Source organism: Vigna angularis, chromosome 2, assembly GCF_016808095.1.
Source record: "Vigna angularis cultivar LongXiaoDou No.4 chromosome 2, ASM1680809v1, whole genome shotgun sequence".
NCBI classification, from domain to species: Eukaryota; Viridiplantae; Streptophyta; class Magnoliopsida; order Fabales; family Fabaceae; genus Vigna; species Vigna angularis.
In genome coordinates this window covers 42,955,696-42,981,230 of record NC_068971.1, presented here as the reverse complement: position 1 = coordinate 42,981,230, position 25,535 = coordinate 42,955,696, and the positions used below count along the sequence as shown (strand labels likewise).

General features: G+C 27.3%; 1 protein-coding gene and 2 long non-coding RNA genes across 6 annotated transcripts; all 3 read right to left on the bottom strand.

Moving 5' to 3' along the window:
* Positions 1–4,165: 4,165 nt before the first annotated feature.
* Positions 4,166–5,479, bottom strand: LOC128195576 (uncharacterized). The gene is made up of 3 exons (XR_008247227.1): positions 4,730–5,479; positions 4,442–4,493; positions 4,166–4,298 (listed from the first exon to the last, which is right to left on the bottom strand). It is a non-coding gene; the product is annotated as an uncharacterized LOC128195576 (long non-coding RNA).
* A 2,902-nt stretch (positions 5,480–8,381) lies between these two features.
* On the bottom strand, positions 8,382–11,477 carry LOC128195652 (uncharacterized). Of its 4 annotated transcripts, none has more exons than XR_008247438.1 (3): positions 10,929–11,477; positions 9,091–10,732; positions 8,382–8,906 (listed from the first exon to the last, which is right to left on the bottom strand). It is a non-coding gene; the product is annotated as an uncharacterized LOC128195652 (long non-coding RNA). The 4 variants fall into 4 exon arrangements; XR_008247440.1 differs by having other exon boundaries at positions 9,091–9,470; positions 10,458–11,459; XR_008247439.1 differs by having other exon boundaries at positions 9,091–9,432; positions 10,458–11,458.
* Positions 11,478–19,756: 8,279 nt separating this feature from the next.
* On the bottom strand, positions 19,757–20,722 carry LOC108322994 (two-component response regulator 24). Its single transcript, XM_017555315.2, has 3 exons — positions 20,654–20,722; positions 20,240–20,476; positions 19,757–20,161 (listed from the first exon to the last, which is right to left on the bottom strand). Exons 2-3 carry the CDS (start codon positions 20,453–20,455, stop codon positions 19,976–19,978), a joined length of 402 nt encoding a protein of 133 aa, XP_017410804.1. The 5' UTR covers positions 20,456–20,476; positions 20,654–20,722; the 3' UTR covers positions 19,757–19,975.
* Positions 20,723–25,535: the final 4,813 nt, after the last annotated feature.

Genomic DNA, 25,535 nt, shown 5'->3' with positions numbered 1-25,535 from the left:
TTTTACAAATAACTAGTAAACACAAATAAACAAAGTGTACTTTGATTCTGTAATAAATTTAGAGTTAGATAAAAATATTTGTCATGAATACAACGGATAAAATTCGAAATGCATAATTAAAATTAACGATTAATAGATACATGTAGATAATAGATAATAAATATGTTAATGTCTAATTATAAGGTTATTATTCATATATGTTGATATTTTTTAAATAAATATTCTAATAATACCGATTTAGAATCTTTTTACAGATTGAATAACGAGTAGGTATATTAATTTATGTTTGATGCAACCCATTGTAATCCAACCCATATTAGCTTTTATACTCACTGCATTATTTAGTCTGCTATCAAAACGTAATATATGAAGTAAATACTAATAATAGAAAAAACACGGTTAAAAACGGTTTTAGAGACATGGTTAAAGTATCTTACTCAAAGCACTTCAAATTGTCTTATAAACTGGACGAGTTCTCTAGTGGTTATCCATCTTTTAAGTTACGTTATTCGTTCTCCCTTTTCCTTGTCCAATCAATGTGGGTGAGTTCCTGTTAAATGTACTTTGATGCTCAAGTTAGTAATGTAACCGAACGGTTGACACAACAAGTGATACATATGTTGTGCATCGTCCTCTTAAAGTCATACCTGAGACCTTTATTTATACTAGTTGTGATGGACTCTTATCTTTCGTTGGTCTAATGACGGTCCAATCACACTTTAATATGCATTAGAGACTTAATGAGTCATTACCACTAGACACAACCTAGGAGGAAGACCTGGTTGGAGGGACTTGGAAAGACGACCTATGAGGACGGCTTGGGTAGACGGACTTTGAAGGACGACTTGGGAGGACAGTCTGGATGGACGACTTTAGGAGGATGGTCTGGGAGGATTTCCTGGGAGGACAACCTGGTTGGAAGGATGTCCTGGGAGGACGACATGGTTGAACGAACTTGGGAGGATGGCATGAGAGGATGACTTGGGAGGACGACATGGGTGGATGGCCTGGATGGTGCTTGTTACCATGGCAGACTGTACAGTACACACCAGTGTGGTGGATCGTACGGTACACAAGCCCCCAAGCCCGAGCATGATGTTATTTTGCGAAGGGATTCTGTACATGACCTTCCTGATAAGGACAAGTTCTCTGGTTGACTTTTGCCTCTATGTCCTCTTTGTTCGTTAATTAAGATGATTGGTTGTAAGACTAAAATAGGTTGTGCCTTTGTTGGCCGAGCTGAATAGGCTACTGATCCTGCTTAAGTGACATGTCGTGGAGATTTATGGTCATTAAATTTCGATGAGGCCAATCGGGAGTCCTAACATGAAGATCCACGGTCATTGTCCTTCAATGAAGCCGGTCGAGATTTCCTTGTTGAAGATCCATGGTAGCCAACCTTCGGTGAGGTTGACCGGGATTCCTTTGGTGTAGATTCAGGTCGCCGACCTTCGATGAGGCCAGCTATGATTTCTTTGGTGCATATCCACTATCGTCGACCTTTGGTGAGGCCAATCAGGATTTATTTGGTGAAGATTCACGGTCGCCGACCTTCAATGAAGTCAGCCGAGATTCTTTTAGTGAAGATCCACGATCGTCGATCATCGATGAGTCTGACCAAGATTTCTTTGGTGAAGATTCGTGATTACTAACCTTTAATGAGACCGGCAAAATTCCTTTAATGAAGATCTACTGCCATAATTCCTTTAGTGAAAATCTAATGATAATAAAGAGTAAAAAGCTTTCATGGTTAATTGAATTGGTATACTTTTTTGTGTCATTTTCTTTCTTGTGATGACGAGGCTTATTATTAGCCATAACCTTTTACTTCAAACACAGGCTGTGATTTCACCTATTGGATGAAGAATATGCCAAGCCAATTCAGCCATTATTTTTGGATACCGGTTTCTTGTGGTTCATTGTAAGGAAAAAAGAAGGTATCTTCTTCTTAGTGATTACTCAGTACTATATTATAACACGTCATGGAATAAAAATATCTATGATTTATGGTTGTGGTTCTGGAGGATTTAAAAGTGAATGATTTTGTTCTATGGATAAGAAAAGAAATGGAACAGAGGATCCTAAATACAAAATATTTTCTAATTACGAGAAAAATATATGAAACTACTTTTTAAAACTATTTTATCCTTTTCTATTTCTCATAACATGCAATGTGAAATCTGTAATTTCTTCTTCTTTCATATTATTAAGTTCCAAAGAAAAACACTCCAAAATTAGATTGTTAATGAATATTTAACTTAAGTTATATTATATTAGATTTTTTGAGTGAAAACAGTATTACTTATTTAAAGAACTCACCCAAGTAATAGAATGTAACATTATTTTACTTCGATAAAAGCAGTATTACGTACTTAACTTAATACATCTAAGCACTTGAGTTGGAAGTGTTATCAAATCAATTAATTTCAGATGTATTTATTTATTAATATATTCATTTCCAAGTTGAAAATATATAGAATTTAGAATATCAATTAACTTGTTCTTAATAAATTTTGATATTTTTAATTGAAGTATTGTTAAATTCTTTATGTATTGAGTATTCCAAATTTTTATATTTTTAATTAGTTTTTGTTATTATTATTTTTTTCAATAACTAAGTTACGTGATTGTTATCTTATTCGTCATTTTACTTTATCCACATGTTAAAAAATGTATTCATGTGTTAAAAGATAAGAAGTTTTGTAGTTAATATCAGACCATATTGTTGTTAATGTAAAATAATAAATGACTTTTATTATTGTTATAAATTGTGTTGGACAATTATTGTCATACTTTTCAATAACCTCTAAGAGATCATTATTATAGATTGATTCTTTCTTATTTATCACTTATCGCGACTAAAATTAGACTATTTTTGTTATATAACCTGAAAACAATAAAAATCACTTATTATTTTATATTACTCATAATATCATTTTATATTATTTACAAAATCTTAAAATATGAAAACAAGTAAGTAAAATAATAATATAAAATAATAGTCACATTATCTTGTTAAAAAAAATTAAATGATATAAAAGTTTTAAGTGTTCAATAAAAAAATTTAATTAAAAAATTAAAAATAAAATTTTTTTTTATTAACTTTAATTAAACAAAAAATATATTTAACTTGTTTTTATTTATTTTTTTGTATTTACAATTATATAACTTTGTATCATTTCCTTTTTTTTTTCTTCTTTAACTAAAACATCAAATACTTTTTATATGTTTCTTTCTGCTTTCTCAGTGCTTCCAATTAATGAAAAAACATGAGCATGATACAAATTCATAAAATTTTAAGATTTTAGAAAAAAATTGGCATTGGATCACGAGGAGTGGTGCATATGAGAGTGCTATGATTAATATATGAATAATAATAATTTTACATACACACATTTTTTTATACATTATTTTTTTATGTTTTTTATTTTATAAATATTTTTTTTATCATTAGTTTATTCTTTTAATGTTGCAAATGAATTTCAATCATAATAGCATTACTCTGTATATTATAGTAAGAGGTGTGTAAGCATGGGATGTTGGCCAATTGACCAACATTTGGGGTTCCCCATTTTCCATTCCACTTCTTAATCCCAACATGGAATATATTGTCATAGATTATGCTCTTTTAAAGCACGTTACTCATAAATATTCCTTTTATTCAAATGGATATAATAAAATAATATAATTACTGTTCTTTAATTTACATTTTTGTTTTTTTAGTGTTTTTTTTTTGTTAACGTCACAGAAATTGAATGACACAAAATTTTCAGTGTTCATTGAAATTATTTGCAAGTCATAATTAAGTTGAAAAGTTACGGGAAATAGTAAAATAAATATTATATTTAAGTAAATGTTTTTTAAGTATGTATATTTAATTTTTGTAGTTATATCTAGGTTTAATGTCTCATATCCCTATTTTCCTCCAGAATCTCAAATAGATCCTTTTCTTTTTCGGCGTCTCAATTGGGTCCTTATTTTTGTAAAATTGAATCAAATAGGGACTTTCCGTTAAATTGAGAAGATGGCGTTAATTAGGACGTTACGTGACATGCTGACTGTGTCTTTTTAAATGATGTGGCATTAAAAATATATGTGAAATGTATTTTTTTAATTTTTTAATTAAAAAATATAGTAGAAAGAAGGAAAATAAAATTTAAATGAGGACAAAATGGTCATCTTATTTCATAGAATACATGGAAAGGTAAAAAAACACTGTCAACATCAAACATTATTCCTGGAATAGTATCCTTCATCTTCTCCGGTAACCAAATTATTTCTGGAATGGTATCCTTCATCTTCTCCGATAACCAAATCAAGCATCCATGGCAGAAAAAAAAGAGCAGCTTTTAGAATCATTCAACTAATAAAAAAGGAGTATAAAAGTTCTCTATTATCTTCAAGATTTGATGATCAACAAATATATATTTTAAATACTCACTGTCTACTGTCTAGGCATGAAAACCTTCCATCTCCAAAAACTTTTCCAGAATCTGAAACGAAGAACAACCAACTTCTCAAAAATTAAACTCTTATACCTACCACAACAAAAATTCAAAACCCCAACTTTTTACTTCTTTCGAAAGAAAAACATTTTATCAGACAAACAGAGCATGAATGCAATGAGGACGAGATGCGACGTCCATAACAAAATTTTAGCACAACACAGAACCAGATCCATAAATATTTCATCATCTGAAAACCCTTGAGAGAAGAAAAAAACTCATACCTTAAAGGAAGAAAACCTGAAAACCTAACAAAGGGGAAGGATAGGATTGTCAACGTCGTCAGCGTGAGACGCCTTGCCTTTGCCTCGCCGTCGTGAACTCGACAGAGGAGATCATATGAGCTTGCGGCGGCGGGAAGAGAGATTAGAGATGAGCTTCGTTACTCTTGAGAGGGGAGGCAATTCGTTCCTGTGGTTGGGTTGTGTTTGCTGCAATGCCCGACCCGCGTAACATTGTTGTTTCATGCCTTCCACCTCCTTCGCCAGCGGCTACCACGTCTGCGTCTTCCAGGGCACCACCGACCCCTGCCACACACTCCTCAAGACCTTCTACCTCAACCTCCTCGCCTCCAAGCACGCCTCCTTCATCCTGCTCTTCCGCAACAACATCTCATAATACTCGCTGACCTCGAGAACCAGCTTGCTGGAAGATCCTCCAAGGCGAACTTCAACTCCTCCGTCGGCTCCGCCTCCTTCAACTTTCTCTCACGAACCCTAATTTCATTCCTCAATTGCAGAAAGAGTCATTGCCTTTAATTTTCTTTTCCCAATTTACCCTTAATTTTTTAATTTAGAAATTATAAAATACACGTTAATCATATATAAACTGCCACATCATTTAAAATAATACATTGACTATGCCACGTACTCCAAACTTAAACGGCGTTTGTCCAATTTAACGGAAAGTCCCTATTTGATTCAATTTTACAAAAATAAGGACCCAATTGAGACGCCGAAAAAGAAAAGGATCTATTTGAGATTCTGGACGAAAATAGGGATCTGCAGAGACATTAAACCTTATATCTAATAAATGGATGTAATACCAAAATAAAAAATTTCATGATTTGAAGAATTAATTAAATAGTTATATAATTATATCATTTATAATATTTTTATATGTATATATTTTATATTAATGTATAATAATAATTAAATTAGTGTATAATTAAGATGTTACGTATTATTATTCTCTAAATTTATTATTTTTATTAATATTAGTAATTTTATTATTATTATGGTGTAAATTAAATTAAATGTATATTTCTGAAACTCAATTTAGACTTAATTTTAGTTAATATAAATATCTTTACATATTTATTTAAAACATCAAGTTATAATTTGTTATGTAATATAACTCTTGTAAATAACTTTATGTAATCAAAATAGAATTAAAAACATGAATAAAACAAAATTTGCAACGCAAGTAATCATTATAAGACCTAAAACCTTTCTGATACAATAAATACACTAAAAGTATTGTTACAAAACAAAAATTACTTATTTACAAGTCACAAAACAACTTCAAGAGTAGTTGACCTTTTGTAATGTCTTCTTAACCTTGTTTTTTTATAGTTTGAAACTCGTGCGTCTATACGAGCCAATTTTTGTTTATATGTTTTTCTAGATAGTAAACATATTATATTAAAAGGGATTTAGAGATTGAGGAAAAAAAAATTAATAAATATTTTTAATAATAAAAATGTTTGACAATTTAAGAAAATGTAAAAAATAGAGGAGTTAAAAATACAAAACTTAGGCAATCTAAAAGAGTAGAAGCTTAAATGTAGAAATATTATTTATGCCTAGTTTAAAAAACTCACGTGTACCCACGATTCAATGTTTGTTTATGTGTATTTTAGGCAATAAATAGATATTATATTAGAAGAGATTCAGAGATAAGAGAATAAACAATAAATATTTTTAATAATAGAAATGTTGGACAATATAGAGATATGTAAGAAATAAATGATCTAAAAATATATAATTTAAACGATGAAAAAATATAAAGAGTAAAAGATCTAAAAATAGAAATATTACATGCTAGAATGTTAAATAAAAAATGTGTATTATTAGATTTTTTTATTATGAACAAAGTCATCTAATATATTTTTTTGGAATCTCACATAAATTTTTTGTTATATTTATTTATTTAGTATATGGATATAATTATCTAATTTATATTGAAAGATTCATATAATTAAAGAATTAAAGAATGCACGTACTCAAATAATGTATAAATATAAATTCAAAAGGTCATTATTACAAAAGAAAAAGAAAACTTATTTGGTCTACAAAATTTACGGATAGATCTACACCTATTTACCTTGTCTAAAAAATTCTATCGCATTACATTTGGAAACACATTCCTAAATAATATACGTGAATGATTTTTTTTTTAGTTTTAAAAAATTTTATGTAAAAATAACTTTTAAAATATAAACTCAAATGAAAATTTGATAGTAAAATATTAGTATAAATAAATAGAATTGCAAAAAATATATTTTTTTAATAACTTTAATTTCATAAATTTAAATAAGAAAGTTAATTAACAACAATTATCCCAAAGAGAAAGCATTATTTATTTAATATTTAAATAATCACTCTAGAAGTAATATAATTGTACTTCAATAGTCAATTTTTTTAAGACTTTATCACGTTAACATTACTAGAAAAAAAATTGTTTGAAATCGTATGCTAAAGTTTTAAAAAATACAAATTCTTTTAAAACACAACGGCATATTTTGAAAATTTTGTACAATTATATACTTTAGATTTTGTAAATAATTTCAAAAATGCTACTAGTGACATTTTTAAAAATATTTGCACAAATATATGCTTCAGTTTTAAAAAAAAACTATATCTATTTGTTTGATAGGATTAAAATTACATTCCATCAAAGTTTTTTCATTTATATCATCACATCAATTCTCAACTACAAGAATCATTTTGCTCTCTTTCTCATAATCAAATGCGAACCACATTGTCTTTTTTGCTGTCTCCTCCACTCTTCTTCCTTCCCTTCTTTGTGGCGAATACAAAGTGTGTTGTCACGTCATTACGAGCATTCATTTTCCTCTCATTTCGAAAGTAGGTAGATGTTTATTCTTTTGTTTTGTATTTTTTGTTTCATAATTCCTTTTTCCTAATGTTAATATTTTTTAATCTCTTTTATTCAATGTGGATGTGGGAAAGGTAACGATGACTCTGTTTGTTTATGAGAAGCACAATAAATATACAATGATTCTTTGATGAAAAATGATGAGAATGAAAAAAATTTAATTTGAAAATGAAATATAAAAATAGGCTTCAATTAAAAAAGAACCAAAACATATATAATAATAAATAGACTTTAGTTTCAGCGAAGTCCAAAATTATATATTTTTTATCTCATCTAAATATACTTCAATTAAAAAATGAAACATAATCTTAAAATAACCAGTAAAAAAGCCTTTACCTACATTAATATAATAAGTCATTTTATTCTAAAAATTATATGATTGAGCATAACTTATACATGGTTATATAAAATAATTACTTTTTCTCTTTATTTGCTCATAAAGTTTCTAAGAAAAAAAAGTATTAATATAATTTATTTGAACTATGGGAAAAATGGGAAAATTAGTAGTAGTGTTAATGACTGATTTCATTGTAATACTTATATGATTGAGTATAATATAAAATAATTAGTAGTTACCTTTTAAATAAAAGTTTTTTCAAATTAAAATAATAATTTTTTAATTAATTTTCTTTCTAAGTGATCATTTAATTAAAAATATTTATAATAAAATTATATATAATTTTATAATTATAATAACAACAATAATAGTAATTTTATTATTTTTTACTATTATAAAAAAGGAAACACATATGCATAAGAGATGTTTTCACGATCTAATAGAAAATAATTTTTTTATAAATTTTTCATCGAATAAGAAAAAAAAAATTTCTCTCTACTGTGATTATTTTCATATAGTAACGTTACTCTAAACTTATTTTCAAACAACATGATCCTGAAACTGAGAGTGGGGGCATGAGGGGATGGGCTCACCGACAGAAAGGCCATATCAATTAAGGTTATCGTAGTGGGACAAAAAAAAGATGGCTTATAATTACTAACAATCATAAAAATAATGGAAAAAGAATCTTTGCCATTGATTTCCCAACATGTTTTTGTTGACCTTGTATCATTTTCATTTACCTTTGTACGTGGTCTGTCTATAAGGAAAACAGAATAAATAAATAAATAAAAGAGTAAGTGGTTTAAAATAAAATACCAACATGCTGGTGAAGATTTTTCTTCATCCAATTCTTCCATGCATACCATTGTTTTCCTCTGATTTGTCCTTCCAAACCCTTATTTCTACCACGCTTTCAGTTGTCATCATCAATGCAGAATTCACTGCATAAACAAGATTCTATAGGAATAAAAGAAAAAGTTTCAAGAATTTCTACTTTTGTCGTGCATAAAAAAACTGCAGAATAAATTTTAGAGTTCTACAATAAAATATTTATACTTTAAGTCGGTTGGCTTCTTTATTTGTCATAAAGAAAATGTAAGAAAGAAAAGAAACAAAGAAAACTACCCTATCACCAAGCAGATGCGCGGTTTCTTTGTGCAGCTCGCATGTGATGGCTTAACTTTATTCCTCTTTCTATGTTTGGTTTCTTTTCAACTTCCATTCACACGCTCTCCAACAACACTCGCTCCCCACCTTTCTATTATTCATACTTCCACAAAATAAATGCATCAAATTTTTTATTACATATCATATTTTTTGACATATTCAGTTACCGACATCTGAGTAGTCCGATAATAAATACTAGAATAAAAGATGAATGAATTTAGAATAAAAAAAAGTAACACTTAAATTTGAAGAATACCACAGAAGTCAACTTCTTTACAAATTGGTCTTCGAGGCTGCCACCTTGCAACAAAGCAAACTTCTTCTGTAAGAGAAGAAAACTAAAAATATTCAACTTATCATTTTGCACAAAAGGCAGAGTTTATAACAGAAAGAAACTACGGAGATGTATAGTTATAGATGAATACAAACACTAAAAATCCCTCCAAAAGTTAACAAAAGAACCATCCCAAAAACCCAGCCAATGTTATCACGAATCTCATAAAGAAGCTTTGCAAAAAAATACCCCAAAAATGATTTAAACTATTTAAAAGGATCCTTATCATGAAAAAACTTACATACAAGTTGAATGCGCATATTTTGAAAAAATGGAATAGTTTATCAGTAATTTACAAAAAATAGAGTTCTTGACATTTTTTACAAATTTAAAATAAATTATTGAGTGCTGAAGTCATCGTAAGTGTTTATGACTTTTTCATAAAACTTTAGAAAAGTAAAATTATAACTCATGGTAAATTTGTTTAACTAAAATCGTAAGCACTTATGTTTATGTAAACTAAAATTGTTTAGACTGATGATAACTTTTGATTTATAATGAATCAAAATCGTTATAATATTTCAATAACTCATGACAATTTCGGTTTATTATAAATCGAAAGTTGTCATTAATCCTGACAATTTAAGTTCAGATTAGAACGATCTAAGTTTAAATTAAAAATTGTCAAAAAGACTTTTGTTATAAAGAAGTTCAATAAATCATGAAGATTTCATCTTTTATAAAAAAAAGTCACAAGAACTTATGACAAGTTTAATCGAAAAATCATCGAGATTTATGACATCTTGTCTTAAATTTGTAAAAAATTGTTAACTAGTATAACATATTTAAAATATAAGACTGGAAGCTCTAATTATAAAGTCAGATATTGAAACAAAGTTAAGAGTCCAGACTCTAAATCTTTGTCCAAAGGAACTGATTGAACGTGATTAGAAGAACCCCGTTTTGACCAAAAGCTTGTTTGAAGTTGTGAATATACTCTACAAAACTGCAAGATATCATCAACATATAAAATGAGTGGGAGTTTCAATACCTTTTGGAACAGAGATCGGAAGATTTTTCTTATGATCCTTCTTCAAAGGCGAAATATCTCCGCTAAGAAATGCAAAGGTGACAGAAAAATCTCCTTATCTGACATCCCTTTTACAAACCAGATATTAATGGAGAAATAGTCTGGTAGAACTCAGAAGAACCTCTATCCATGAACAAATAACATCACAAAATCACAAGTTTTGAGAGCAGAGAAGAGACAACACAAATCCAAACATGTTTATAGCTCTGAAGCTATGCTGATGATGCCAGCCCACCCTTAATAAAACAAATATAGTGAGGAGAGACAATTTTCCCAGCAACACAAGCTAATCGATTCATGAATAATTTTAAAACAACATTAGCAATAATAAAATAGGCCTTAAATCTTAAACTTTAATGCACCATCAAATTTAGTTATGAAAGAGACAGAGCTAGAAATAAATGATATTTGGTAAAAGTTAAGAGAAGTTACCTTGTTGATGCACAATTATCTACGGAGTTGTTATAACAGTCGAGGGAGAGGAGAAAATAGAGTGATGATCTCTGAAGGACACTTTGGACATAACAGACATATTATAGGAAACATATTATAGTATACATTTTCATCATTGTTTTGGAATATGTTCCTAGCTAGGAAATATCTTCATCAATACTTTCTAAATAACTGTTCTTCCTGAACAATATATCTTCGTCGATATTGGTAACATGACTTACTGATTGTGACAACTTGAAATTTACACCGCAGATTTGGAAAAGACTATAATGATAAATTCCACGAATATTTTCGGTTTTTAAGGCGTGGAAACTGGAGAACATTCTGAATTATCTGCATAGTGCATGTACATGCCAATCTTTTGGTTGAAGTTTGGGATATGTATATATGACTTTTCCAGAACATAATTTAGTGCAACTTGCAGTTGAAAAAGGCCGGAATTTTAACAGGTATTGATTGATGTTAGTCCAAAACCTCAAACTTGTGTACTGAACTATACTCCAACTGATACTAGTACAAAAGAATGCCACAATTCCTTCTACCTACAGCAGCCTTGGAGGCATTTAGAGCATCTTTCAGTTCAGTACATTCAAATATATACAGAAGAAGATATGCCATTAAAAATAATACTTTAGTACCTTATTATATATACAGAAAGTTTGAACTTCATTAGTCCAGCATTAGCTATTCTATAATAATTAATGGTAAGATCTTTTTTTTTTTTTTAATTTGCTGGATTTTAACAAACCGCTAAACATGCAGATAATTGTAAAATTTAAACTTGGAATATATCAGAAGTGAACTCTTCGTTGTTTATTTTGTTTGGGTTGCATGTGAAAGGCTCACTCTTCGAATTGGGCCTCATTTTATATTGAAATGAGTCCAATGATTGCTTTTTGGACATTTTCTCCATTTTTTCAAGGCCTTATGCTTCTTTCTTTTAATGTCATTTCATGACCAGGATGACAACGGATCATCTTTATGCATTATCTAATCCATAATAAAATATTTATTTGTTATTATTCTTTTATCTCAAATATTCATTTAAAAAATATTCATAACTATATCATAATTACAAAATTTATCTACAAGTTATCAATCTTCATTGATGGGAGTGTCTTTGTGGCCCTACACAAACATCTAAAGTCAATAAGGTCATTATAATCAATTATCAACATTTCTTTTATTAGTTTTTTAATCCTGTCTCTTATTTCTTATAAACAATAAGCACAATGCATATTGTAATAATGAATAGAGAAAATATTACAAATTTATAAGGTTAAAAATAGTATTATTATAATTCTGTCATAAATTATATTTTTTACAGCTGAATTTCCATATTTTGTCACTTCAGTTTTATCTTCAACACTCTTGAGCATCTTTCGATTAAGTGTTCTTAATTTCATTCCTTGAAATGGTTATTCACCAATCTTTTCCTTTAATATTTCCTATAACACAAGAAATGCAATATATATATATATATATATATATATATATATATATATATATATATATATATATATATATATATATATATATATACTGTGCAAAGATAACTTAACCTAAAGGTTGATTTGATCGATAGCATAAATTTTTGAAACAATTAAAAATTATACATATCCACAAGTGGCCAGTGGTGATATTAAAAATAGAAATAAACATAAATATGATGTGATAGGCATATGTTTAGTTCTTTCTCCCTTCATACGTTAATGAAGTGTTTATATGATCATTATAATGAAAAAGTTATATTTATCCAAAAGCCACACTAAGAGGAGTGAAAAGATAGGTAAGTGACACCCAAGTTGGGGTATTTATATGTACTCATTCCACGTGGTTTGAAAAAAGAAAGAAAAAAACATGTGGTTTTAAGCATCAACAAAATCTCAAAATCTCAAAATCTCTAGTACTCTAATCTTTTTCCTAAAATGGCTCGATTCTTATCTTTATTAAACTTTTGAAGCATCTTTCCCATTTTCAACAAGACAGCAAGACAAAATAATTTCAATTTTTTTTTTCATTCAATGAGAAGAAGGTGGGTACTCACTCCTTTCAATTCCTTTTCTTCTCATTAGTACAAGTAACAACTAAGCCTAACATTTTTTCTTCTTCTTAGGCCATCCAATCAACTCTATCTATATAGTACAATAATTCCAAAACAAATTAAATCAGTAATAGTTATTTCATTTTTACCCTAAAATATTCTATTTTATGTTAAATCTCTGTCCTGCTAAAACCATTCTTAGATTCTTACTTTTAGTTAATGGATGTACACTTTTTTCTTCAACTTTTTTCATTTTTGCCTTGTGTATCTATATTTGTTTAGTCGACTTCATTTACATCAACGTTACTTAAATTGAGTTTTTTTTTACTGAATTTTAATATTAGGTTTTTTAAATCGAGCTTTTTTTACTGAATTTTAAGAACTTTTTTTAAGTCAAACTTTTTCATATTGAGTTTTAAGAACATGTTTTTCTAAATCACTCTTAAATAAAACTTCTTTGATCATCCACTGTTATAACATGAACATGGTCGATCGATCACACCATGATCAAATTAATAATATAATAACAAATGACCATAACTTACTCAATCTATAACAAAACCTATCCATATGTAATAACTACAAACCCAATAAATTTTTTTCTAAAAACACGTGGGTATGGATATCTTTTACAAGTTAAATCATTAGTTCTAGATTGTTTTTTTTTCCTTTAATGACTACATTAATCGGAAGTGAAAGTTATGCAATATATATGGATTATTTTATATTTAAAACTTTCCTTTCGACAGAATTTTGCATTTAAAACTTTATAAATACAGAATCCAAAATGGTTTTAGAAACTAATTTTTTTATACCCCTGCTCTTCATTTAAAAGATTACTTTTTGAAAAAAAAGTTTTTCTATTTTAGGTACGAACTTTGACTATTTAGGTTCTATATATAAGTTTTACTATCTTGATCAAACTAGAAAGTGTGAATTTATTCTTATACAGTTTTGATTATTTGGAGAACTGAATTTAATTTTCAGCAGAACAAATAGGCAAAAAATAAAAAATAAATTTTGTATATTTTGCCCAATATGTATGTCACCGTATTTCCCCATTTCTGATGTCATATATGTTAAAATTTTTTTCATTAAATGGTGCAGAAAACACTTCTGTATTAGCAATAAGAGTATATGCTGGAAGCACGAGATTACGAACCTGGTCGGAAACCTGAACTTTTCGCTCGTAGGTTTTTGGCTGGTTTTGTCTTCCTAGAATGGTCCTAATTTAACTTTTGAGGAGGTGGGTTATGTCGTTTAAAAAAAAAAGGACAACATATTTTCATATTCGAAAAATGTTTACTTCACTTAATACTATTTAAAAAAATAATCATAAATCTAAATATGTAAATCAAATTATTAATTAAATATAAAATTTATTTAAAAAATCATCGTCTCAAATATTTTATCTGTTATTTTAATTTAACAAATAAATGTTTTATCTATATAAATTTGATTTGATTTTCTATTTTTCTTAAATAATTCAAAGTTTTGGAATTGTGCACAAATTAATTTTAAAATAATCAAAATATTTGAAATAATAATAAGTAGTACACGCAGAATTTATAATATAAAAATCATATAAAATAATTTAATTCTCTTTATTATAATATTTGCGTATTTCATAAGTTTTATAAATATACTACTTAAAGAGAATAACAAGATTTCTTTTAGTTTGCGTTTACTATGATAGTGTAATTTATGATATGAATTTCTTTCTTATCTATACAACTCATATATAGTTTTATGAAAAAATAGTGAAAGAAAAAAAAAATAATGTGTCTGATTTAAAAAAAAAAAGAGACAAATATAAGATACGGAATATATATATATATATATATATATATATATATATATATATATATATATATATATATATATATATATATATATATAAACAGAGAAAAATATTTATAATTAATTGAACAACATAAAATAAAACAGCACATAAATAACTCAGCAATATTAACAGTTTATTAATTGCCGAACAACACCCTATCAACATCTCAACTTTGACAATATAATAAAGATATTATCACAATTTTAAGAGTCAGATATACACTCTTCGTCTTTTTAAGAGATATTTAAATTGGTGCAATATTCTTTATTTTTATTTAAAACTAACATTTTACTTATGTTACTTTCTATGTGTTTAAAGTGTTATATTTGACATATGCATAAACGTAATGTATCATACGGTTTAGTATGTACCGCACGATCTGATCGAGGGATCAAGCATCACTTAGACTGTCTTCTCAGGCTATCCTTTCAGGTTGTTCACTTATCTAGATTATTATTTCAGACTATTTATTCAGGTCGTCCTCCCAGACTGTCTACTAGGTTATCCTTCCAGTTCGTCTTCCCGAATTCATCCAAGCCTAGGTCATGTTCAATATGACCTAACAATATGGTAAGATTATCAATAGTAATGACTCATTAAATCTCTAATGAAAATTAAAGTGCTATTGAACTGTCATTAGACCTGCCAAAGGTAAAAACTCATTATAACTAGAATAAATAAAGGTTCAAAGTATGACTTTAATAAATTATGTGCATTATATACATCACCTGTTGTGATAACCGATCAGTTATAGTACTAAAGCACTAAAGCGTTAGAGTGTCCTTAACATATATTCACTTACATGACTTCAACAAACAAGAAAAAAAACAAACAACATATAAATAATAATTAAGAAGTCCATTTGATCTTCAAAATAAATTTAAAATAATTTGAGTAAAAGAGCCGATCCCATGTCCCAACACGTAAATTATATTAGCCTTTTGCTTAAAACTTAAAGTTTGTTTAATTAAAAATAAAAGTAAATGCGTATATTTATTAATCTTAAAAAGTGTAATGATGGGAGAAGCATCTGGGTTGGATGATGGGACAATTTAGGATAACATAAATCTTAGATTAGATTTTGTGTAGTTTTAGACAATGTTGAGTTCTGGTAAATGAAAATCTAACTGAAAATAGATTTTGGAGGGTTGGTTAATTGGTAGGCAACAAATATTGGAAAGCTTAAAAAGGTGTAAAGTTAAGAAAAAGTTGAGACAAAAATCTTTTCTTCTTTAACTTCGAGGTTCTCTGGACCACAAACTCCATTTTCAGGAGTTCCTAATCAATCTGAACTAAAATAAACTTTCACGAAAAGCAACACAAACAATTCAATAATTTATTAATCACTTTCATCTTTTCTGATCTACAATATAGGTGGCCTTCCTTTATTTCAATTTCATCCGACACTTTAAAGCCACTAATATCCATCCAAAGAATCTTTTCACAGCCGTTGGAAGCTTTGAGGCACAGAGGTAATTAGTGGAATTTTATTCAATAGAATTATTAATCTAAAATTCAACTCATTCAAAAGTATCATCATCATCATAAACAATTATCCAATCTTCGAAGAATTTATAAAACTACATAAAACGAGCACCACATTAACAAGAGGAGACACGTATATTTTTAATATAGAAATACTTTTATTATGTAAAAAATAAATAAAAAAGTGATCAAGGCAAATTAATTAATCAAGTTTTACTAAGATCTAATAAAAATTCAACAGGGTTACGTCAAATGGATAAATAACATTTGCAACAACTCAAAAAATGACAAGTTTTCTAATTTAAAGAAGAAAAAAGAATTTAAAATAGATTAATTGTGTAAAATTGATTTCTTCCATCATACTTTTGATTCCTGCTCCCAACGGTTAAAAAAAAACCATACTAAAAACTTAATGTTCAATTTTCAACTTGATTCAACTGTGAATGTAAAGAGAATTACAATTTTTCTTCTCTTGACTTAAAAAACCTTTTTTGCACTTTACATAGTTGAAAGTTCAAACCAAACAATATTCTTAAGCGAAAAGGAAGTGAAAATAAAAGAAAAAGTCCTTTTAGGTTAAGTGGAAAATGCAAATCAGAAAAAAAAAATCTCAAATGATTTGAGTAGCCTTTATAAAAATGAAGATGGAGGCTATTAAAAGATATATAGAGGTTCCAAATTAAAGTATGGGAAAACAAATCTCCAATACATGGATATTCAGTCTGGGATTTTGGAGAAAAATCTGAATATAGGAAAATAAAATAAGATGTTTAAGTCTTTTAGCCCGAAAAAAAGAAAAAAAGTGGAAACAAAATCATCTCTTTTCGAAGATATGTTTGGTTCAAAAGCTTCCCTTTGAAAGATTCCTTTCCTACAGAGTGTTCATAATATGGGAGGACAGGAATAAGGTTTCAGAATTGGAATCTTGGGCTGAAATAGTCACTAAAAGTAGAGAAAAAAAAAAGAATAAAATTAACTTTGGTAATTAATTAGTAGAAATGCTAAACTCGATTATCCATGAAAAGAAGAAGGATAAGAGTATATTCCTTGAGAGATTTGACGGAAAATTGTGTGAAAATACGTAGCATAAAATTCGATAGTTTTAAAGGTTCTTTAGAAGTCTTTGGCCATTCCAAAAATATTAGCATTCTTTTGATGGCAAGTCTTGCTGGATTGAATTTCAACTAGACAGAATTTATAAATGTAAGAGGAAGGTGCTTTCTTGCTAGTTTCTACCCGGCAAGCTCCTTTCTTTCTGTTTTATTCTCTGCATGTATAAATTTTTCCTACATATAATGTTTTTTCTACCTGGCTCCCTAGTGTTCCTGCCGACCTTTATAAACCTTCAACCAAGATGTTTTTATGTCAGAAAAATAAAAAAGAGACCATAAAATAATGTTTTTTTATATGGTTCTTTTGATCCTTTCCTTATGTGTAATGATGTTATAGTTGATTTTGATAGGATGGTAGATTTAATCAAGGATTAAACTTTGATAGGAAATTAAAATTCGTTTCTCTTTTATATTTTAACTTAATTATATTAACTTCTTCTACACGTTAATGTTTAAACTTTAACTACATTGATTTAAGAAAACTATATGTTTTCAATTTTAGAATTCAAGGATCAAACAAAAATATATAAAAGATTATCAATTTTGAGTTCCAATTACAAATATATTTAATCCTTTAATTAATTAAAGTTTTGTTAGGTTGAAAATTTTCTTGGATCTATAAATTTCTTTCACTCACCAGAATAATAATTGAGACTAACAAAATTAATAATACATTCTCTATTAAACATGCCTGTGAAAATAATAGCAGAATACTATTTTATAATTAATTATAATTTATTAAAATTAAACAAATATACTTTTTGTTTTGACAGACATACAAGCGACTTACATTTTTTCACTAAATAAAGAAGTATGTTAAACAATATTAAGACATTAAAAAACCAAATACTTTTTTATTACAATTTTTAAGGATATTTAGTTTTCTCATAATGTGACATCATCTTTTTTTACAATCAATTTGAACTCACTAAAGTTTTTTCATGACCCACAATACGCCAAGTTCTTTTATATTTTATATCATCAATCTTAATGGCATATATATTAGATAGTATATAAATGTATACGATGTTTCTAAGTTTAAACTAATAAAACAAATATAGAGATTGCATTAACAATGACGTTTAAAAATAAAAAATATCATTGTAAATAAAAAGAAGGGTGATGTAAAGCAGTGTAAATTTTGCAGTGTTGCAAATGTTACTTTAAAATAGATGTTGGGCACTTTAGAGAAAAAAGGAACGGTTCCAAAGAAGAGAGAGTGAATATTTGATGTGGTTTCCAATCATCTAGAATTTCACTCTGCAATTCGTTTACTTTGAAGATGCTCTTTAAAATATATTTCTTTAGGTACTGTAACAACTCTCTTATCAAAATCCCCATGTCAACTTGATAATATTAATTAATCAAGTATAAGATGTACTATTTTTTTAATTATCTTTTTTAATAACTTATTTTTAAAAGTGAGTTTACAATTAATATCTAGATGCCAACGTAGCTATCTTTTAAGCTCTGCATTTTCCAATTGATTTGGGTGCTATTTTTTTATGATTAAATTTGTAGTGAAACATTGACTTTTTATAATGCATTTTAGACATTTGTTTGATCAATTTTCTCCTTTTAAGCCAAAGGAAACCTAAAAACTTGAAGGACTTTTGCCAGTTTTGTTGTGATGAAAATTGAATAGGTCAGTCTTCAAGTGGTGTGTCTATTTATTTTTTATAAATAAAATACTTTTGTTTTTCAATAAAAGATCAATACTATTTGGGTGTAAAATGTAAACAAACACTTTAAAATAATTCACTCACTTTTTTCCCGATATTCTTTCGGTCATTATAAATTATATAAACCCATAAAATCTTTTCCTTCTTAAAAAAAATAATGTGCCCATAAAATATTTGTATATTATTGAAAGAAAAATATAAAACTTTTAATTCCTACAAAAAATATTTTAATTTAGTTCTTCGTCAAAGAAAAAAGAAATCAAAATTTTCAATTTTTAAATATTAAAAACGAAGAAAGATGTTACCTAATTCAAATTAAAAATCTTTACATTTAAAAAATATTTAATTTTTTTCTATTATACACCCACCCACTGTTTAGATTAAAAACTTATATCTCGCCTAATCATATTATTATTAGTGATAGTAAATATAGTAGTACTCCTGTTATTAGTTTTTTTTCTCATTCAATTGTCTTGAATACAATTGAAATAATTGTTCATCTCGTTCAAGTTGAACATGACGTTATTTATCAGTACTTTTCTTTAGGGTGAGTTTAAATGCATGAGCAGAAGTGTGTAACAACATGCATCTTCTATGATAATGACGTCAGACATAAGACTTGAACTAATCATGTGGCAGTATTGATCATGGATTGAACAAGAGTTATTTCTCAACTCTTTTCCTTATTTTCTGTAACATTGATACAGTGATATCACACAGTCACATATTTGACCATAGTAAGAGAAAGTACAACAGAATAACCAAAAGAGAGAAAAAAAAACATGACAACATGGAAATAACAAGGAAGTGGTAAGGTTAAGGTTTTTATTCATCCATGCATTAGCCGGTTGGATCTTCGCTCATTTATTAGTAAAATTAGGGTTCATCTTATCAAGAATTGAATTAAGCTTTGCAGTGTTCAATGGTTTCTCATGGTAGTCATTCAACCCTGATTCCATAAATTTTCGTATTTCTGTTTCCGTACAACGTGATGACACACCAACGATCATGCTCCCAATGCCCATCGAACGAAGTTCCTTTGTTGCCTAAAAAAATTTAAGAATAGAAATTTAGAAAAAATAGAAATAATAATGGTAAAGTTGCATGGGATGTAACGTGAGGACCTGAATGCCATTCATTATTGGCATGTCCATGTCCATGAGAATGAGGTCGAATCTTCGTCCATGGCAATGAATATCCACTGCTATTTTCCCATTTTCCACTCCCTCGTGATTTCTCACTCCAGCACTCTCCAACAGCTTTTCATGAATCCTTCTGTTCAGTACATTGTCATCTACAACAAGTGCTGTTATCTGGCTTCCAAAGTTTCTACGTGCCATATTCACTTTTTTTTCTTTCCACTAGTTTAAAAAAACAAAAATTCTCTTAGCAAACGATGTTATATACGTATATAAATATATTAAAAAAATTGTTTAAATTTAGCTATATATAATGTGTTTTGAAAGTGAGTCTATCTGATATGTCAAAGTATATAAATAATATTGAAATATATAATGCAGCATTGCAATAGCACTGACCTGAATGAGAATGAGTTGGAGGGGAGAATTAATGAAGATGGATGATGTATATGATGAAGCTAACTGGGGTGGTATATATAGAGATAAATGAAGATATAGAAAGACTCAAGTATCCTTTGAATGTGGATAATTGAGAAAGATTGAAAGAAAAATGGGAAAAAAATGATGAAGAGTAAATATGTAGAAGTGTTATTTGGATTTGGTTTAAAATCTAAAAATCTTGGGGATAGTGATATGTTTTCCAAAAATGGAGATGATTCCTATCTTGAATAAATTCGTAGGGCACGTTTTTGCCATATTTTGGTAGACAAGAAGACAATCATATTTTGAAGTATATTTTTGGGGTCCTTTGGGCAATTGGGTGGCATGAAAAACGAGAAAGTATGCCAAACTTGTAAGTTAAAACTTCAATGTAATTGAGGCATGGTGAGAGAGTGTGAGAATAAAAAGAACATGTCCACACAAACTTGTTTAGCAGGACGTTCAGAATAACTCATTACGTGGTCTCTACAACTGTTATTCTACCTAGTTTGTCCTCCTAAAAATAGAATTAGATTCTTATGTCATCTTCCTCTACCTCTACCTAGTATATATCTCTTCAAATTACTTCTTTCCATATTTTTTTCTTGTTTTCCTTTGTTCTATCAATTTTCCTTCTACCTCAAATTTATATTATGAAATTCTCAATTTCACCAATGCATGATACATCCATTTCTTTCAAAGCTTTCAAGTATATGTTGTTGAGACTTAATATCTATTTTGATCTTTATATTCGTTATTTTTGTTCAAAGTGATTTTCAAGTTTTTTCGGTGTTTAAATTGGTTTCGTATTTTGTAAAATTTGTCCATTTTGATATTTTTTACTCACGACATTTAAATTGTTAACAGTGTAATATCCACCTAAGTCGATATTGAATGAGTGTGAGTTTTGAATATATGTGACAAGTTAAGGGAAAGTGACCTGATAATGGTAAGTTAAATTGTTTATGTAAAACAAAATTAACATTGGTTTCGAAGGGATTGTTCAATTTGGGTTGAAGAATTTGTTTGATTGTTGTTCAATTTGAGTTTGTTGTTCGTTCAAATTACAATTGGAGGAGTCAGGTGAGTGTTCTTAATCTGATGTTGTGTTTTCTGTGCAGGTGCGTGGAGATGAAGGTCTGATGATGTGCGAATCAAACTGGCGATTTGGGGGTTCTATCGTGGTAGTTTCGTGGTGCAAAGGGATTTTGGTTATGTAATTTGGATGTTTTTGAAGGTTTTATGGAGGCGCTTTGCTTCGCGGTGAGATTGGGGATTTAAGTGGTTCGAATTCGTAGATTTGTGACTGGGTTTCTCTATGGTGGTGCAAAGATGGTTGACGGAGGAAGATGGGGTTATGCTAATTAGGGTTTTAGGGTTTGCAATTGGAGTTTTTGCAACGGTGAAGATCGCAATCGGTTTTCGTATTTCACGATTTGGGTCTGGTTCTGGTGGCTGCTTTTAGGTTGAGTTCATGGCGGTGCTGGTGGAGGATGATGATGATTGAAAACAATTTCACCAATTTTTTCAACCCAAATTCAACCGTCAAAACCAATGTTAATTTTGTTTTATAGAAACAATTTTAACTTATCATTGTTAGGTCATTTCCACCTAACTTACCATGTATTTTTAAAATTGAAAGTTCATTCAATATTGGCTAGGATGCCCTCGGCGAAAAGGATTAAATTGAATAAATTTTACAAAAAAAAACTTTGGACATCAAAAAATTTGAAGACCACTTTAAACAAAAATGATAAATATAAAAATCAAAATAGGTATTTATTAATGATTAATTTGTTAATCAACCTAAAAGTAGATAAGGAAGAAGAAAAACAAATAAGTGAGATATTATAAACAATTTGAATATTTTTTCATCTTAAAACATGATATCAATATATATTATTTATCGTAAAAAAAAATTATATATATATATATATATATATATATATATATATATATAATTTGTTTAAAAAGTTACATAAAATTATTCTAACCTTTATTTAAAATAAAATTTCGAATAAGGATAATTCTACAAATTGAATACAATTTAATTAAAATTAAGTAAAATAAATATATTGTAACTTCTATTTTATATTTTTAGTGAATTTAATATAATTTATGTATTTAAATAATTGAGTTTAGAATTTTTGTAAATATGTTTTTAATTTTTATGACTAGTTGAATTGTATGTTTATGTCTAAAATATGTTATAAGAATGTTATTTTTATCTACTAAATTACCCTTATATTTGTTATGTTTTGTTGTACTTCTTTTTTAGTAACACTAATTTTGGTGTGAGCATACGAGGAAGCCGAGACATTTGTGAATGAAAATGTTGTCACTGTTTAGTTCTTATTTTCCCTTTAATTTTTCTTTATTTATTTCTTTTTAGAAACTCTTGTAAAGTTTAATTATATTTTCTAAAGTGAAGTTTTTGAGAATATCCTGATATTATATTTATACTTTTAGATAACTGTAATAGGAATTCTTAATATTTGGTTTATCTGTTTGAATTAATAAATTTATGCTATTTTATTTGAATAGAAATATTTTATTAAAATGAGATATTATAACCATTATCTATAAATTTTTAATATAGACTTATCGATAAATCTAAATCTATAAATAATTACTACAATATTTTTTTATTATATAGCATGTTTTCACTCAAATATTCAAACTTCCAAAGAACACAAGTTTGAAATAAGAACTCTATATATGTATACTTCCTAAATTTATTAAGTTATCACTATGTATACTAAAATTCAACCATAAGTAATTCATAATAAATCCCATAATACATAAACAAATAATTATAGTATCTTCATTGAGTAAACTAGTGATGTGCGTATGTTCACTTCTTTTTAATGATAATAAAAAATAATAAAATTATTATTATTATAATTATAAAATTAAGTATAAATAATTTTTATAATTGTATAGTAAATAGTTTTACTTAATTTGTAGATCATTTTTAATTAAAAAAGTATTGTTTAAAAAACAATCAAATATGATATAAGATTTTATCTTTCATCAAGTTACATGTGATATTAACATGTAAAAGCTGAAAATAAAGTGAATTTTTTATTTATCATACAAGTTTCACTTTGATAATTATCCAACTATATGGTCAAAGATACTAGTGGCTATAGTGCAATGCAAGCTTACGGTAAAAAAAAAAGACAATAAATTTCTACCACTTTAAGATTATTTTTTCGTGTATACATTTTCTCGATTTTATTTTCTAACTAACCTTTATTTTAAATTAAAATAATTATATTTCTGTTACTGCTATCTAGATTTAATTATTTTATAAATTAAAACAATTATTTTACCATTTTATCTTTTTAATAACTATTTTTATAATTTATAAAGTTATTTAAAATAAAAAAAACTATTTTAATAAAAAATATATAAGTTATTTATTTTTATAATTATTTTCAATAAAAAATGTTTTATAGTTTAAGAAATTGTTGTTTGATTCTAAACTCAGACAATGTATTCTATAAAACTCATAAGATATTATAAAATATTTTACGACATAGAGGAGATATACAACTAGAGTTGGTACATAGAAACATTCTATGAGGATTTTAAAACAAGGGTCATTATACAGAATCGTTAAACAAAAGTTTAACATTAATACTCCTTTGGAGAATGATTAAAATCACTATCTTAATTATATGCACAGGTTATTTTGAAACTGTTAAATACATCCTTAAATTTTAAAATTTTATTATTGAATTGTTAAACTTATAAATCGTTTTTATTATCTTTCTGGAACAAATTGTCCTTCAAATTACATTGAAACTTATCACAAATTATATAAATAAAGAAAGAAAATATAAGAAATATAGTTCATGTTCTATAGTCAATAACAAAACTTAGTTTCCCTATCTTAATTAAAACTGTTTGAGAATTTCCAATAAAGTTCTGCGCTTTTAAAACTTAAATAGAGATTAAAACTATTTTTTCCAACTTTGATAGAATCATAAACCTAGAGACTCGGTTAAAAGTGATTTATAAGTTCAAGGTGTAAATTACAAGCTTTTAAAGTGTAAAAAATTTAATTAAATTGTAACTTTGATTCCTTTTATTTCTGCAGTTCTGATCACTTATTTAAAAAATTTTAGTTTTTTAATTGAACTTAAAGTTAATATATGTATGTCATGTACCATCAAGAAATATTCAATTAAATAAAATATAAAAACAAAAGAAGAAAAACCTATGTGAAATTGAAAATTGAATCAAAATTACAGATTTTATAAAATCTGAAAACAAACTTCACCGAATAAAAAATAAAGGATCAAACTCGCATATAAGAAATTAAAGAGATGCCAACATTATAATTTTAGCAAAATTCATTTAACAAGTTTTAAATAATACAGATACTAGTAAATTAATATGACTTTTTTTAATATTAATACTTAATCTAAGAAATGACTATCTAATATTTTATAACTGGAAAAATAATTTTCATATTTAAAAACACATTTCAAATATAAAATTAAAAATTTATTTCAAATGATATAATTTAAAATATATTTTTAAATTATATAATTCAAAAACATATTTCTAATTTTACAAACCAAAATATATTTTAAAATTATACTATAAATAACATAACATTCCAGTTTTACATGTAAAAGAACAAATAATTCACGAATATAAAGTTATTTTAATTATTCAAAATATAACTGTAATAATTATAAATGTTTTATATTTTTGATAGAATAGAAATATTTATTTTAACTAAACTTATGTTTGACTAAATTTTCTCATCATTATGTTGGTGATCTTTTTTTCCTTGCACTGAATTATTTGCTCATATTATTAAGGTGATTCATTGCAAACAAATAAA